The 14,696-nt window shown below is 52.9% G+C and overlaps 1 protein-coding gene across 1 annotated transcript in view; it reads left to right on the top strand.

Annotated features, from left to right (window-relative positions):
• MVB12B (multivesicular body subunit 12B) overlaps positions 1-14,696 on the top strand; it is a gene marked incomplete at its 5' end in the record, with an annotated part of 158,382 nt that overhangs the window by 119,723 nt on the left and 23,963 nt on the right. The window contains one exon of the mRNA XM_082841944.1: positions 12,727-12,782. Within this exon, the coding sequence (XP_082698070.1) occupies positions 12,727-12,782 (56 nt within the window). The remainder of the gene's footprint in view (positions 1-12,726; positions 12,783-14,696) is intronic.

Genomic DNA, 14,696 nt, shown 5'->3' with positions numbered 1-14,696 from the left:
TTCTGTACCAGCTTTGCGGCCCTGACCACGGCCCATCTCCTGGGCTTCAGGTCCCTTTGGCAGAGTGGGGATGGCGACACCCACGGGGCTGCTGGGAGGTTCAAGAGGGCACGTGTGTAAGTGCCCCAACGCTGTTCCCTGGACAGTGCTCTCTGGAGCGTGGGTCAGCGCTGGCTGTAGACACCCGGACGCCCTGGGACACCTTCTCTCCTTGCCCTTTGACTCCAGGGGTGGGGAGGGGAGGGGAGGGGAGGGGAGGGGAGGCATCTGGCCCAGAACCTGCTATAATTCTTCCTGATTGTTGCTTTGGAGAAGGCTGTTTGAGTAGAACCTAGAGGAGGGCTAGAGAAATCACGTTACCTAGGATGGGCCAGCCTTGGTGGACTTTGTATGTTGTATCTTCTGAGGTTTACATCCGGGTCTCAAATCACCAACGCTTATTTAATACTGACGGTGATTGTTACGGTTTGTGAGACTGAGAGTGTCAGGGTTGGGAGGGATTTTTTTTTTTAACATCTTTATTGGAGTATAATTGCTTTACAATGGTGTGTTAGTTTCTGCTTTATAACAAAGTGAATCAGTTATACGTATGTCCCCATATCTCTTCCCTCTTGCGTCTCCCTCCCTCCCACCCTCCCTATCCCACCCCTCTAGCTGGTCACAAAGCACCGAGCTGATCTCCCTGTGCTGTGCGGCTGCTTGGGAGGGATTTTTGAGATCGTCTGATGGCCCAGGGCTGCACAGACCTCGCTGCACATATTCTCACCTGGGAGCCCAGAGTCTACCCTCAGACCAAGTAAATCAGAACCTCTGGGGGAGGAACAACAGGCAGCAGTAATAATTTTTTAAAGTTGCCAGATGAGCCCCAGCCAAGTGGCTGATGTGGCCCAAGCCGTCCACTCACAGATGAGGACACTGAGACCTGACTGGCCTACACGTGGGCCCCCTGACTCCCAGCACAGTTCTCGTCACTGTTATTTATTCAACAGGTATTTATTCTCAGTGCATCACATTAGGAGGTCCATGATGTTGGCATGACCCAGCATTGGTAAAATTAACTGGGATCATGTGGTTGAAGTGCTGTGTGCCCGGTTTCTTCACTGTGAAATTTCTGTTTTTCCTTTTGTAATTAATATGTAATTTGTGGGAAATACTTCAGGACTATGTAAATAGCTCATTCCTCATCAGATTTTCACCTACTAGTTTTAGCATCCATTCATTTTATAACTCCATCCTTCAGTATTTCTTACTTGGCATTTTATCATAAGGAAGAGCTTTCCCTTATCTCCAGTTTGTGTGTATTGATGTGGACTAGTGGATTCTTATCCATTCTTATCATTATTTATTTTGATGCTCAAATTTTTTCCATATTTAGCCCTTGGGAGCCCTGGCTCCTGTGTCCCTCTGATGCATTTCCCCGATTCTTAGAGAACGTCTTTACTTTCTGGTGCAACAAGATGTCCCAGGTGTGTTCCTTCCCTGCTCAGTGCTGAATCAGCCATTTCTCCAAAGAGCCCTATTTCTTTGAGAGGAGAATCCTGGAAACCAAAAGCTGGGCACTGGGTATGCTCATCACTCTCGAGGTGCCATTGCTTCTAGGGCCTCAGCAAATAGAAATATATTACGTGTGTGTGTGTTGGAGCACATACACGTGCATGTAAATGTACATGTGTATTTACATATACGTATCTACATGTATTTTCACGTATACCTGCTTTTCCTTTTTTGAAGTATAGTTGATCTTCAGTGTTGTGCTAATTTCCGCTGTAGAGCAAAGTGACTCAATTATACATATATATATATATATATATATATATATATATATATATATGTATACATTCTTTTTTTTTAATATTCTTTTCCATTATGGTTTATACAGGGAGATCGGATACAGCTCCTTGTGCTATACAGTAGGACCTTGTTGTTTATCCATTCCAAATGTAATAGTTTGCATCTACTAACCCCAAACTCCCAGTCCATCCCTCTCCCTCCTCCCCTCCCCCTTGGCAACCACAAGTATGTTCTTTCTACAACGGAATACTACTCAGCCATAAAAAAGAATGAGATAATGCCATTTGCAGCAACATGGATGGACCTAGAGGTTATCATACTAAGTGAAGTAAGAAAGAGAAAGAGAAATACCGTATAACTTCACTTATATGTGGAATCTAAAATATGGCATAAATGAACCTATCTACAAAACAGAAACAGACTCACAGACATATATCTGCTTATTAAAACCAAGTTTATACTAACACCTCCAATTTTTTGATCCATCATCACCGAGTACCTTCTAATCTTCTTCGCATTGTTTTGCCAACTTCTCTTCCTCAGCCTGAGTGTTAACTGTCAGCATCCCTCAGTGTTCATCCTGGGCCTGCCTCTATCCTCACGTGTTTTCTTCCAGAACATCTTCCCTCCTCTCGTGTCCTTGGTTGTCACCATGCTGGTAACTCCCAGTCGCTCCATCAGGGCTCACTTCTGTACTTGCATCCAGGCAGTCCTCACCAACCAGTCTTGCATTCTTGGTCGTGGTGTTCCCACCAGTGTCGGCCAGGGTCTTCCCTTGGATGTCTCAAAAGCCCCTCAAACCTGACACATCCAAAATGGAACCCACCGGCTCATCCTCATGCTTCCGACTCCACCCCACTGGCCCCCATATCCGTGCCTGGCACCCCTTTCTCCCAGCTGTTTGAGGCAGAACCTCAGACGCCCCTGACTCCTCTGCTCCTCCCTTACCCCTCCACAGCCGGTTGTGGGATCCCTGGATTCTGCCATCTAAACATTCCTCCGTGTGTCCCCTCTCCTCCGTTCCTACTGTCACAGGCCTAGTCCAGGCCACCAGCCCCCCTTGATTTACTGTCAGAACCTCCTCCTGGTGGTCCTGCCTCCAGCCTAACTCCCTCTCATGTGCCTGGACTAGGAGACATCCCTCAAATATAAATACAGTGTGTCACTCTCCAGCTCAAAAACCCTACAGCGGCTCCCCAGGGGCCTCACGGGGACATTCAGGCCACTTTAAATGGCAATCAAGGCTCCTTATGAGCTGGCGCTCGGTTGTCGCCCCACCCTTACTTCTGTGCAAGTGTAACAAAGACTGAGATAGATCTGTAGCTACCCTGACACGGAAACCCTCTGACAGGTGAAAAAAGCAAGTTGCAGAACAGTTACGCTGTGATGCTATTTTTATTAAAAACACAAACACATACCCCCGAAAATCCTGCATTTCTTCTGTACGTGCAAACATATACATAAGCCCATAGGAAATGAGCTGGGGGGGGGACCCCAAGGACTGTGCACAGACCACTACCCCGGCTCCTCCCCCGAGGAGACCCCTGAGATGTGGCTCTGGTGTCAAGGGGTGCTTAACGTAGCTGGACTATTGGAATTGCTTCTTTAGAGAATGCATTCATTTTTTGAGGGGTTAAAAAAAAAAAACTTAAGAATATATATTAGTTGGTTTTGAGAAGGTGAAAAGAGCTCTAGAAATGCAAGTGTATCTTCCTGCGCTGGGGCCCGAGCCCTGCCCAGGCCTGTCCCGTCCCCATCAAGGCTTTGCCTCAGTCGCGGGAGGACAGTGCGTTTAGACCATGCCTGCCTCCCCAGGAATGTGCCTGGCGGCAATACCCCTGTGTTGGCCCCTCGGTTCAGCTTTTTATTCTGCACACCCAAAGCCCTTTTTGTTGGTCTCGAGCTCACCGAGGAGTTTCTGTGCGTGTGCACTGGGGAAGCAGGTGTGAACACACAGTGACGGTGACTTACCCAGGAGCCGCTCAACAGCCAGCAAGGAAAAGTCTCACTTAATTGGATTTTATCTTTACTTTGAGCAAAATGCAGTTGGTCTCTGCCCCAAGCCATTAAGTACTCATAAAGTTTTAAAATGCATTTCTGTAGCAGAGTGAGGATGTTCTCCTTCATATATCTAGAGTCCCTGTGGGGCACGTGGCCCAGCCTCTGTGGGCTCCCGCCTCCCAGCAGAGACCCACGAGGTGTCCTGCTGCAAAGCCCATGGGGCCCCCTGGGTGGTTACTCCAGAAGGAGGGGTGTAGGAGGGCTGGAGGGCCCTCAGCTTCCTCCCAGGATGTGGGGACGTGGAAGGGTGAAGCAGGCTGCAGGGCTAAAGTGACAGTTACTGTCAGGTGCTCCGCGTTTTGGAGGCCTGGGGTGGGGGGGTGGCCAGAGAAATGCGGGGGAGGGCTTCCTAATTACCCATGCGAAATAGAAGCTCAGAGAATATTCGTTTATGGTGCGAAGGCACCTTTATTTGAAGATTACGGTGTTTCTGACTAACCTGGTGAACTAGCCTCCTGATGCCCAGGGGCAGTTTTCTTCTCTTTGCTTTGGGGCTCTTTTCCAGGGGACATTTAGCACCTGGGCCCAGCTTGGGCCCTGCTCCTGCCGTTGAGCTTGACCTGTGACAGCTCAAGGGAAGGCAGATGCCAGGAGAGCCATGGTCCGGACACCAAGGGAAGCCCTCCTGGGTAGGCTTCGCTTCCGCACCTCCAAAAGCCTTTGGATCAGGAGTTACAGCCGCGGGTTACATAATTTAATGTGGATGCGCTTGTGTTTTTATGTAAAAGCAGGGAGAAGAAAAAGGTCTACCTTGGAAGGGCTTTTCCTCTAGTGCCGTGTTGATGACAGTTACTGAGCAGTTAGTTTGTACCTGAGCCTTATGCTTTTTTAAAAAATTTTATTTATTTTTTATACAGCAGGTTCTTACTACTTATCTGTTTTATGCATATTAGTGTATATATGTCAATCCCAATCTCCCAGTTCATCCCACTCCCACTTTCCCCCCTTGGTGTCCATACGTTTGTTCTCTACATCTGTGTCTCTATTTCTGCCTTGCAAACCAGTTCATCTGTACCATTTTTCTAGATTCCACATATATGCATTAATACATGATATTTGTTTTTCTCTTTCTGACTTACTTCACTCTGTATAACAGTCTCTAGATCCATCCACGTCTCAACAGTGTCCCAGTTTCGTCCCTTTTTATGGCTGAGCAATATTCCTTTGTATATGGGCACCACATCTTCTTTATCCAATCGTCCATCGATGGGCATTTAGGTTGATTCCATGACCTGCTGAGCCTTACGCTTTTATCTCATTTAAACTTCACAGCAATCCAGGTATGATTTCCTTCCTTCTTCAGTCAAAGAATCAGGCACAGAGAGATTGAACGCTTGTCCTAAGTCAGAGATGGGGCGGAGGGCCTGACCTGAATTCGCTCCTCGGAAGAAGCAGTGGGCTGCTTGGTGTGCCCCTGGCCCCTTCTGGTTTCCTCACGTCGGTCATGCTGCGGAGCGGCTGTCCGCCTTCACCGAGGACGGGCAGACGCGGAGGCTGAGTGACTTGCCCAGGCCCCGGGGAGCTCACGCCGTGAGGCCCCTCTTGCCTCCCTCGGAGCTACCTCCTGCGTGGGACTCGGGAGGCTCTCGCCGTGGCTGATGAATCACTTCTTTCGGCTTATGAATCACGTGGCAAAACAAATTACTTTGGGGACCTAGAAGGAAGTTGTTGGCCTTGTGTAAACTCAGTTGGAATGTCACCTAGCAGACGGCTCTGGGGCGTCTACAGATGTCTTCCAAGGAATATCCCCAAAGTGAAATCACCAGGAAAGCCGAACCGGCTTGGTGTTTTTGGTTTACAAATGAGTTTTGAGAAATGGCCTTGAGATCTAGAGTTGCTGGCATTTTTCCCATCACAAATTGTAAAGAACCTTTGAAAGGCCGCAGGAAAGGGGAGAAGCAAGGGCCAGGTTACTGATTATGTACAGCTCTGAGCCCCAAGCAGGCCCACAGAATTAAAGGTCTCCTACCATTCCAACTGCATTCAATTTTATTCTGAAAATGACTGCCTGCCAGCAGGCCACGTTGTTCACCCTCATCTCTGCGAGAACTTCTGAGGAACCGTGACCAAGCTCACTTAACACCACTTGGCAACTGTAAGCAGACAACAATTGAGACGCTAGTAATGGAGTCTTTTTAAAAAGTTTACATTTTTTACCGCAGGACTTTACGAATCTCTTTATCAAGTGCGTTGAAATTAACGCATGTGTCGATCGGAGCATTTCCTCGTTGAGGAAGGAATCGGCAGGCCTGACCGAGGTGATGGGCTGCTCCTGGCCCGGCGCCTTTGGGAGCTGGTCAGCGGTGGGTTTGTGCTGAGCCCTCAGAAGTCCATGGGCGTGCATTTGGAGGGGAGAATCAAGGGAAGGCTCTGAGGGATTACCTTGGCAAGTACCGTTACACAGTAGCTCCCGTACGCAGGAGCGGTGACCTATCCCCTTGCCGGGCAGAGTTCCTAGAGATTCATGGCAGAGCCGTCTGTGCAAAAGCTGAAATCCAATTTTATGTCCAAACAGATACGGCACGCAAATTGGACTTCTTCCCCTAGGAAAGCAAAGGCAGGTATCCCGGTCAGTTGGGGAAAAAAAAAAAAAAAAATCACCCCCCCTGCTTTCCTTCTTTAGAATAGGGGGTGGTATTAATACAGTAGCAGATTAGAGCTTTATTTGTTGAAACGTTGCAGATTCTGTAAGCATTCACAATCCTCTTGACTTGTAGAGCCTGATTGTGAAAAGAACAGTTGAATGAGCTCATTGTTTCCCGGCTTTTCTCTTTAATGTATTTTACAAACACTCCGGTGACAGGCCTGACACGCTGATTTCTATGTACTCGCACTTCGGTTTGGGATTACAGCATTAATAACAGAGCTCCATACATCATGCCATTTTCCAGCATGATCGTTATGATAAAGGGCATATACTTAATTACAGGCCTGCTTAATTACAGCTCTGCTGAAGCTCGTTTGTTTAGGAGAATGCTAATTGCGCCACGGAGCCCACGGCACATCCTCGCTTTCATCTGCTCCGCGCCGCTCGCTCGGTGCAGAGGATCAGCGTTTTGTTAAAACTGCCACCAAAAAATAAAATAGAAAAAGGAAGAGAAAGGAAGACGGTGAAGAAAGCACCGTCCTGGTCCCGAAAGGGAGCCTGCCTGGCACGGGGCTGTGGACTGTAGCAGAAGCCCACGTTGGTTGTGGGCCCCTTCCAGCCCTCACAGTACCTCCTAGGACAGCTGGCTGTGTTGTCCCTGCTTTGCAGGCAGGGCGGCCACGGCTCAGAGAGGTGAGACTGCCTCTTGCCACACGTGCTGCCCCCTGGAGTTCAGACCCCTCCTCCCTGCCACACCCATGGCAGCGCCACACCCACAGCTCTGGACTTGAATCCTGGACCCACCAAGCTACGTAACTCCTGCAGCCTCGGTTTCCTTAAATGTAACTTGCGCGTGATCATTTTGAGGGTTACGTTATTTGATGCCCATTCGCTCTCTAGTATGTGGTCAGTAAATGTGGTTTCCTTTCCTTTTCTCTCTTTCTAGCCTAGAACTGGGCTAGGGGAGAAGTTCTGTACCAGCCAAGGTTTAAGGGAGCCGAGGAGCCTGGAGAGCGGACTGCTCTGGGTCCCGGGAATGCCGCCTTTGGCGCCAGTGAGGAAAGGACAGACTCCTGTGTCCTGCTTCTGGGTTGTGACCGTGGATCGGTCAGGCCGTGTCCGTGTGAGAACCCTGTAGAACCCCAGGCTGACTGGGAGGGCCGCCGGTTGGGGGGCGCACATGTACCCCCTGAACAGTGGCTCCATGAGAGCTGCCCCCTCGTCATGGCTCTCCCTCCAGCCCCTCCACTGCACGTCAGTCCGAGTAGGACTCTGCAGCAGGCTGAAGGCTAGAAGGAGGATCACGGTGAGGACGAAACGCTGGCCTCAGCTCGGGAAACAAGGAAGGAAGGAAGTAAACGTGGCTCCCCACAAGGAGCCCGGATGGAGATGATCTGTGAACTTTTTTGGAAGGCATGAAAAATGTGTGCCATTGATTTTAAGAATGATGTTTGGCAAACCTCTAGATACCTTAAGATATGGAAAGGCTGCCCAGATAAGGAGAAGACAAATGGATGTCGTGGGATTAGAAGGGGATTTAGCAGTCCCACAGATCAGCTTTCTACCAACACATAAAATCCCTCCCAGCGGCCGGCCACCTGGACCTTTGTCCGCCGGTTCTGCTGGTCCTGCCTTCTGCCTTTCCCCGAGGAGGTCAGGGTCCCCCCCTCTGAATCGTGCCCCGTCTCTCTAGCCCCTCTTCCTGTGACAGCTCTGAGAACACGTGCAGACATTTGACCACATTCACCTTCAAGGCCTCTCGTATCTGGACCAAACTCCATCTTGCTGCACTTCCCGTGTGCCGGGCACGGCGCTGGGCTCTCGGGTGCCAGGTGGGGTGCAACGATGAACAAAAGTGGACGGGATCAGGCCTTCCTGGAGCAGCAGGTCTGATGGCTTCCTCCCCTTCCCTCCTGTGGGCTGGCTTCAGGTCCCTCACCATCTGGCAGGCTGCCCAGGACGACCCTCTGAGAGTGCGATCCCAGCACTGAACCCCTCCCTTGAGCCCAGAGCAGACCAAGGTGGCAGCTCCCTCACCCTGGCACCAGGACTGCTGCACTGTCCCTTACAGTGCCATCCCTTCCCCTTTCTAAACAGTCAAGTCACGCTGTTGACTTGTTCAACTACAGACCAGTCTTTTTTCATGTCTTCTGCTGTTATTCCAGCATGAACATCTCTTTCATTCCATCTAATGCAGTTGGTGTTTTGGACTTAAAGTACAGGACTTAGCACTGACCTTTAGTAAATTCCATCTGTTAAATTGAGCCCGTGACTCCGGCTTTTTGAGATCTTTATTGGTCTTCTGTTATCCGGTTTGTAGACTGTCCTCACCAGCCACATAGTGGATAAGCCCACTACGCGTGTCTTCATTAGAGTAATTGATAGTGCCCTGGGCACCCTCCAGAGAGGTCACTTGAGGTCAACATCCATTTATTAATCAGCTTCTTGAACGTCTAGTCCAGCCAGTTATGGATTCTCCTGCCCTTAACATTGTCCAGCTGTATTTATCCATCTTGTCCATATGGGTAACATGGGAAACTTGTCAAGTGCTTTGCTGAAATCCATGTTCTTCTCAGCCTACCATAATCTTGGCCATATTAGATTTTTTAAATAAGTGGAACTCGGTTGGCATATCATCTGTTTCGCAGACTCTCACTGGCTCCTGGGGACTCTGGCTCCCCTTCCCGGGGGCTCGGGGCGTGTCACCGTGGCGACTGTTCCTCTTGAGCCAGCTCCCCTTCAGGAGCTTCAGCCCCTGGGAGCCTATGGACTCTCTTTTCTTCCGAGATTGTTAAAGCCTGCTGTCTAGAATAAGAGGAGCATCCGGCTGTGCCCGTCTTTCTGTCCTGAGCTCTAAGATAAAGTGGTAACTTATCCCCAAGTTCACATCTCTCTCCCTTCCCAGCTCCCCTTGAGGTCGGATTAGGTCCGAGTGGATCTCCGCACCGTCTCCTCTGCTGCTAAACCCTGTCAGGAGGGCATCAGCCCCACAGTCCGGAGGGCCACCCTCACGGCTGCCTCTTGCTTCGCAGACAGGCTCGGGAAGGCATCTTCCCTTTGTTCTCTCCAAATGTCCCCAGGCTGGAGCCCCATTATGGGGGGTGCTGAGCACCCCGGGAACCCCCTGTGCTGGGACAGGAATGCAGAGGTGACTCACACGTGGATGGCCAGGACCCTCAGCCGGGAGAGGTGATGCGGCCCTGGCTAGGCACCCAGGGGGCCCCTCTGAGCGGATCCCAGAGGGATGGCGGTGGGTGGGCGTAGCGTGAAGGGGAGGGGCATCCTGTGCGGAGGGGCCGTAAGCACCCCGCCTTGGAAATCCTCCTGTCTCTTCCCTTTGTATGCAGGCTTGACTGCCAGCCTCATGCTGGGCAGGGGTCACTAGCCTTCCTCAGTTTCGCCCAGTGCTCCCCAGGTCTCTCATTTCCCGGGGTAGTCGGGCCTTTGCAGGTCACTTACTTCCCACCTTGTCAGAACACCAGTTGTCTGAACATGTGTTGACGTTTGGATGGAAACAGCTGTCACCAGGGAGAACGGAGATCTTCACCATATCTTACCAGAAACCCCCAGACACTAAGGAGGTCTTTAAACACCAAAGGCAGAAAGCCTAGTGAATGAACGAGCGGGGTTCTCCGCGTAGCGACGTGGGCAAAGATGCGCTCGCTGGAAACCGCTCTCCAGCGTTGGGTCTGATTGCTTCCCGAGCGCAGGAAGGGAGCTCTGCCCTGGGCCCTGCCGTCTGTCTCCTGGGCAGAGAGAAGCTGGGAAAGCGGTGCGTGTGTGCAGACACGTGTGCAGAGAGCAGAGAGTGACAGGGCCAGGGCAGGTGACAACAGGGGGCTTTGAGAATCTGAAGAAGAGGTAAAGTAGGCTGTGGCTTCTAGCGCCTGACTTGGGGTGGCCAGGATGGGGGCGGTGCCTTAACGGTGAGGGGGATGGCCAAGGAAAGAGTGGCTTCGGAAAGACCATGATGGGTCTGATGGGGCTGTTTGCACACAAGCCCACCTCCTGGCCCGTCGGTCTGATGGGAAGGAGCTGGTAGAAGGGCCAGCTAGACACTTGGGGAGGGACTGGTAATGTTGTCAAAACCGTGAAAGGCCCTGGTGTGGAAGAAGCAGGTTTGCTCTCAGAAATTTCATGTATACCTCATGGAAGGGCCAAAGACTGGAGTCACTGCTTGGCGCCTGTGTGGGCTCTGACCCCCAATCTGTGAGTGGTCCGAAATGCTGTCAGTGCTGCACGCTCTCCTGCCTCTGTGGCTTTTGAAAGGGGGCTGGGGTCAGAGTGCCGCATGGGGTGAGCCTTGACTCCCAGCCACGTTGAGTGCACGGTGGCAACTTCTGGGAAGGGAGCTTGGCCTCTCCTTGGGTCCTGGGTGGGCCTGGTCCTGTTCTTTCTAGAAGGCGGCGTGGCCTTTCAGGGATCATCTGTTCAGGGATGGGTTTTCCCAGCTGTAAGTGAGCAAAGGTGCTCAGATTTCATTAGTGTATTTGCGTGTGTGCTATACTGTGTTAAGGTCACTGTGGGCTTTCCCCTGCCTTTCTGGGGAGCTGTCACACTGTCCCCAGTGCTTAGCTGGGCCTCTTCCAGGCAGTGACGGCAGGTCGCAGGGCCTCCGTGATGCGAGGTCTCTGACCACAGACGTCTCTGTCGGAGCCCCGTGGCCAAGCAGGCTTCCCAGGAAAGGAGGAGGTTTCCAGTGTAGCAGCTGCGGCCAGCTATGCTATTGCTTTTTCCTCAAACTTACCAGAGAAGGTTCCATGTTTATCTTCCCAGAAATTGTGAATGTAGCTTAAAATGAGACATGTGGCTTATCTTACTGATCAGAGAGGCTTTGTCCCAGATTTCTTTTCTTTCTCTTATTTCCTTTTCTTCTTTCTGCTTCTGTGACTCTTATTTCTTAGGACTGAAAAAAAATTGTCCACCACTTGTGTACCAGAGAGGGCCCCATCTTAGATGTCGGGGGAGGCAGAGATGATCGCCTCCCAGGGAACTCATCACTCCGTTTCTTCCTGTGACCACAATTTACCAGAAAGCCACTGCCCTCGGAGTGACGCTCCACTCCACGCCAGTGGCTGGGACCAGGGAGGCCGGGTTTGGCCTCTGCTCAGACCTGAGGGCGAAGCCGGGCCCCAGGAGAAGCCTCCGCCCGCCCCACGGCCCGCGGCTGCCTGGACTTCACGCGGCGGGGTACCGGTATCACACTCCGTCCAGTGCGACCTGCTCCTCCGTGTGCCGAGGTTTCCACACTGACGTCATTATTCCGCCCCTCCCGGGAGAGGGCGCGCTCGGGGAGGCAGCTCCTGGTCGTGATTTGACAGCGATGACCTGGGGACTCGGTGGGCGTGGGGCTGTGGGAAAGGAACTGAACCGCTGAACACACACCCCCGCCCCGTTTTCCTTTGCTGAGGACCCATTCCCGCCCCTTCTGTGTCCTGTTAACACTGAGGAGACGGGGGAGCCGCGATTCAGCCCAGGAAAGCGGACCAGGAGCCGGCGATGGTGGCCGCGCAGCCCCGCCTGCCGAGCACCTGGGCGCCGGGGGCGGAGCCTCACACACAGCCCGCTCACACCTACTCCTCCGCAGGCTGCGCCGTTTTTTTTGGTTTTTTTTTTGCGGTACGCGGGTCTCCCACTGCTGTGGCCCCTCCCGTCGCGGAGCACAGGCTCCAGACGCGCAGGCTCAGCGGCCATGGCTCACGGGCCCAGCCGCTCCGCGGCATGTGGGATCTTCCCGGACCGGGGCACGAACCCGTGTCCCCTGCATCGGCAGGCGGACCCCCAACACCCAAAGCCGTGGCCAGGGTCCAAACCCAGCCGTCTGACTCCAGAACCACTCCTTCCTCCAACCTGGACCTTTCCCGGGAGCCTGACGGCCTGGCTGTGATCAGGCTCAGCTGGAAGGACATCTCAAGAACACGCTTACTGCCCACCTCCTCGCCGAGCCCGGCCTTGTCCCCTCAGCCCTCGTGCACCTCTGTCCTGCCACCAGCCCTTCGGTGGCTCCCACCGCTTACAGGCTGGACCCCGGGTGGGCTCTGGACCCTTCCCTGCTCTCACAGCTCGTCTGCACTTCGGAGGTGCGTCTGCCTCGCTCACCAGGTGTGTGTCCTTCCCAGGAGCAGGAATGGTACCTGGGCACCCATTGCCCTCGGCCCCACTCACCTGTGCACGTGTCGGCCGGCTCCAGCCCTGACCGGCCTGTACTGTCTGTGTCAGTATCTCAAGGTGCTGAACATTAGTGGTGTCTGCAATGTCATTTCCTCTCTTTTTTTCTTCTTTTGCAGCAATGGATGGTGTGCCATTTATGATTTCAGAGAAGTTTTCTTGTGTTCCAGAAAGTGTAAGTTTTAAGCACGATCGCCCTCCCCTTCTGCCCCACTCCCCTTCCCCTGCCCCTGCCCGAATCACTGCTGTCCTCGTGTTCTCCCCGCCCCTGGAAGCTCAGCCCTGCAGCCTACAGCAGGGCTGCCTGAGAGCCGGAAGTGGGTCGTGTTCCTCCCTGGGCCCCTTCAGCTAATGCTGCCTGTAGTGGGTGCTTGAGAAGTGAAAGAAGGGATGAGGGTGGGGAGGGAGGGAGACAGACTAGCAGACACACCCAGACGCAGCCGCAGCGAAGGCTTTTTGATTCAGATGGTGATGGTAAATTGTACTGAACTTCACCGGCTGTAAATGTTCTTGCTTTCCAAGCTCACCTTACTAATTTCTGTTATTTTTTATTTAACAAAGTCAATGTCTAGCAGAAAGAAAGCTGCCTCACTTCCCCATTGTCATTGCCGCATTCCGAGATGACCACGTTCTCTGCTCTAAATCGCAGGCATCGAGTGGCAGGGCTGGGCCTGCTAGTGCAGGGTGCCCCGCAGCTGTGGGTCTCCCGCCCACTGCAGGCTAGCACGGACCCCATGATACACGTGAGGCAACTGAGGCCAGGCTGGGCCCTTGAGCCATCTTTAGTGACAGAGGGATTGAGTGAGCTAGCTGGGTCTGAGGGCCAGAATCCAGATCGTGAGAGGCACCCAGCACGCACAGCTTTGCGGGCCCCGCTTGGCACCCCTGTGCCCTCTCTCCGGTGGTGCCTTCCCCCCAGTGTGGCAGTGGCCCTCCCTCAGCTGTGCAGGCCTGGTCCATGCTGGCTCAGTAGACTGCTTTCTGGGCTTTTTAAAATCCTTTCTGCAGAAGTTTGCTTTGAGTAGCTAATAAACATGAAGGCCCTAGTTTGGGCACCAGCTAAAGAATCCTTCAGTGTTTTTCTTGGACCCAGCTTAAAACCACCCAGCTCGCGATTTGACCCGCAGTGGAGTTTCCATTTTCATGAAATATAATAGGCCTTCTCTGAACCCTTCTGGTAAGCAGCTTAATCTTGAAAAACGCTGGTGACTTGACCTACGGAGCATGAGTAACTTCAGCTGACTCCACTTGGCCGCGTTGCCATGGAGATGCTGGCGCCTCTCCCGCCCACTCCCTTGGAGAGGCTGTTCTGTCCTGCACACCGGCTCCAATCAGGAAAGTTTAGTGGGGCAGGTAGAGCCTAATGATACAACAGCTGGACCTCTGCTGGATCCCGGGCCGCTCAGGCAGGCAGCCCCGCTCTCGCACCACTCGGGCTGGCAGCAGGAGAAAGCCAAACTGTTTTGTGGCTACTGGCAGAGCAGCCCCAGGAGCTGAGCGCCTAATTCGGTGGCCCTGTCCCAAGATCGGGCTCTGCCGACTCAGCAAGTGCTCAGGCAGGCGGATTCGGGCCAAGCCCAGTGCAAGCGCTTCCCTGCGCTTCTGTGTTTAATCTCAGCAGCCCAGCCGGCAGGGCCCTCCCGCAACGCTTTGTAACCGGAGAGGAAATGCTCGAGTGATTAACCTGCCGCTGCTGCATCACGAAGGGGCACTGAGCCCAGTTAGAATCCAGGTCCTTGGGCTCAGAGCCGGCCTCTTTCTACCACCCCTCCCAGGAAATCCCCCGCCTCTGGGCTGCAGTTCAGAACCGTGAAGGCCCCGGGGTTTTGTCAGAGAGTCTCAGGTTTTACCTGTTCATCCCCGGCTGCCAGCTGCTGGCCTGGGCTGCAGAAGGCTGGGCTGGTACCCCTCGGGAATACAGACCACTGATGATCCCTGAGGGGACTCGGACCAGGGACCTCAGAGACCAGGTTCCCTCCACCCCTCACCGTGCATTATTTCAACCCAGGCTTCTCTGGGCCTCCAGCTGACTCTTGTTGCCATGTGCATTTGATTTTGCATGCTGTCTAGAAAAGCCAGCGTTTTTAAA

This window comes from Leucopleurus acutus (genome assembly GCF_964270905.1).
Source record: "Leucopleurus acutus genome assembly, chromosome: 7".
NCBI lineage: Eukaryota > Metazoa > Chordata > Mammalia > Artiodactyla > Delphinidae > Leucopleurus > Leucopleurus acutus.
The sequence above is the reverse complement of the archived record's forward strand: the minus strand, read 5'-3'. Positions and strand labels throughout refer to the sequence as shown.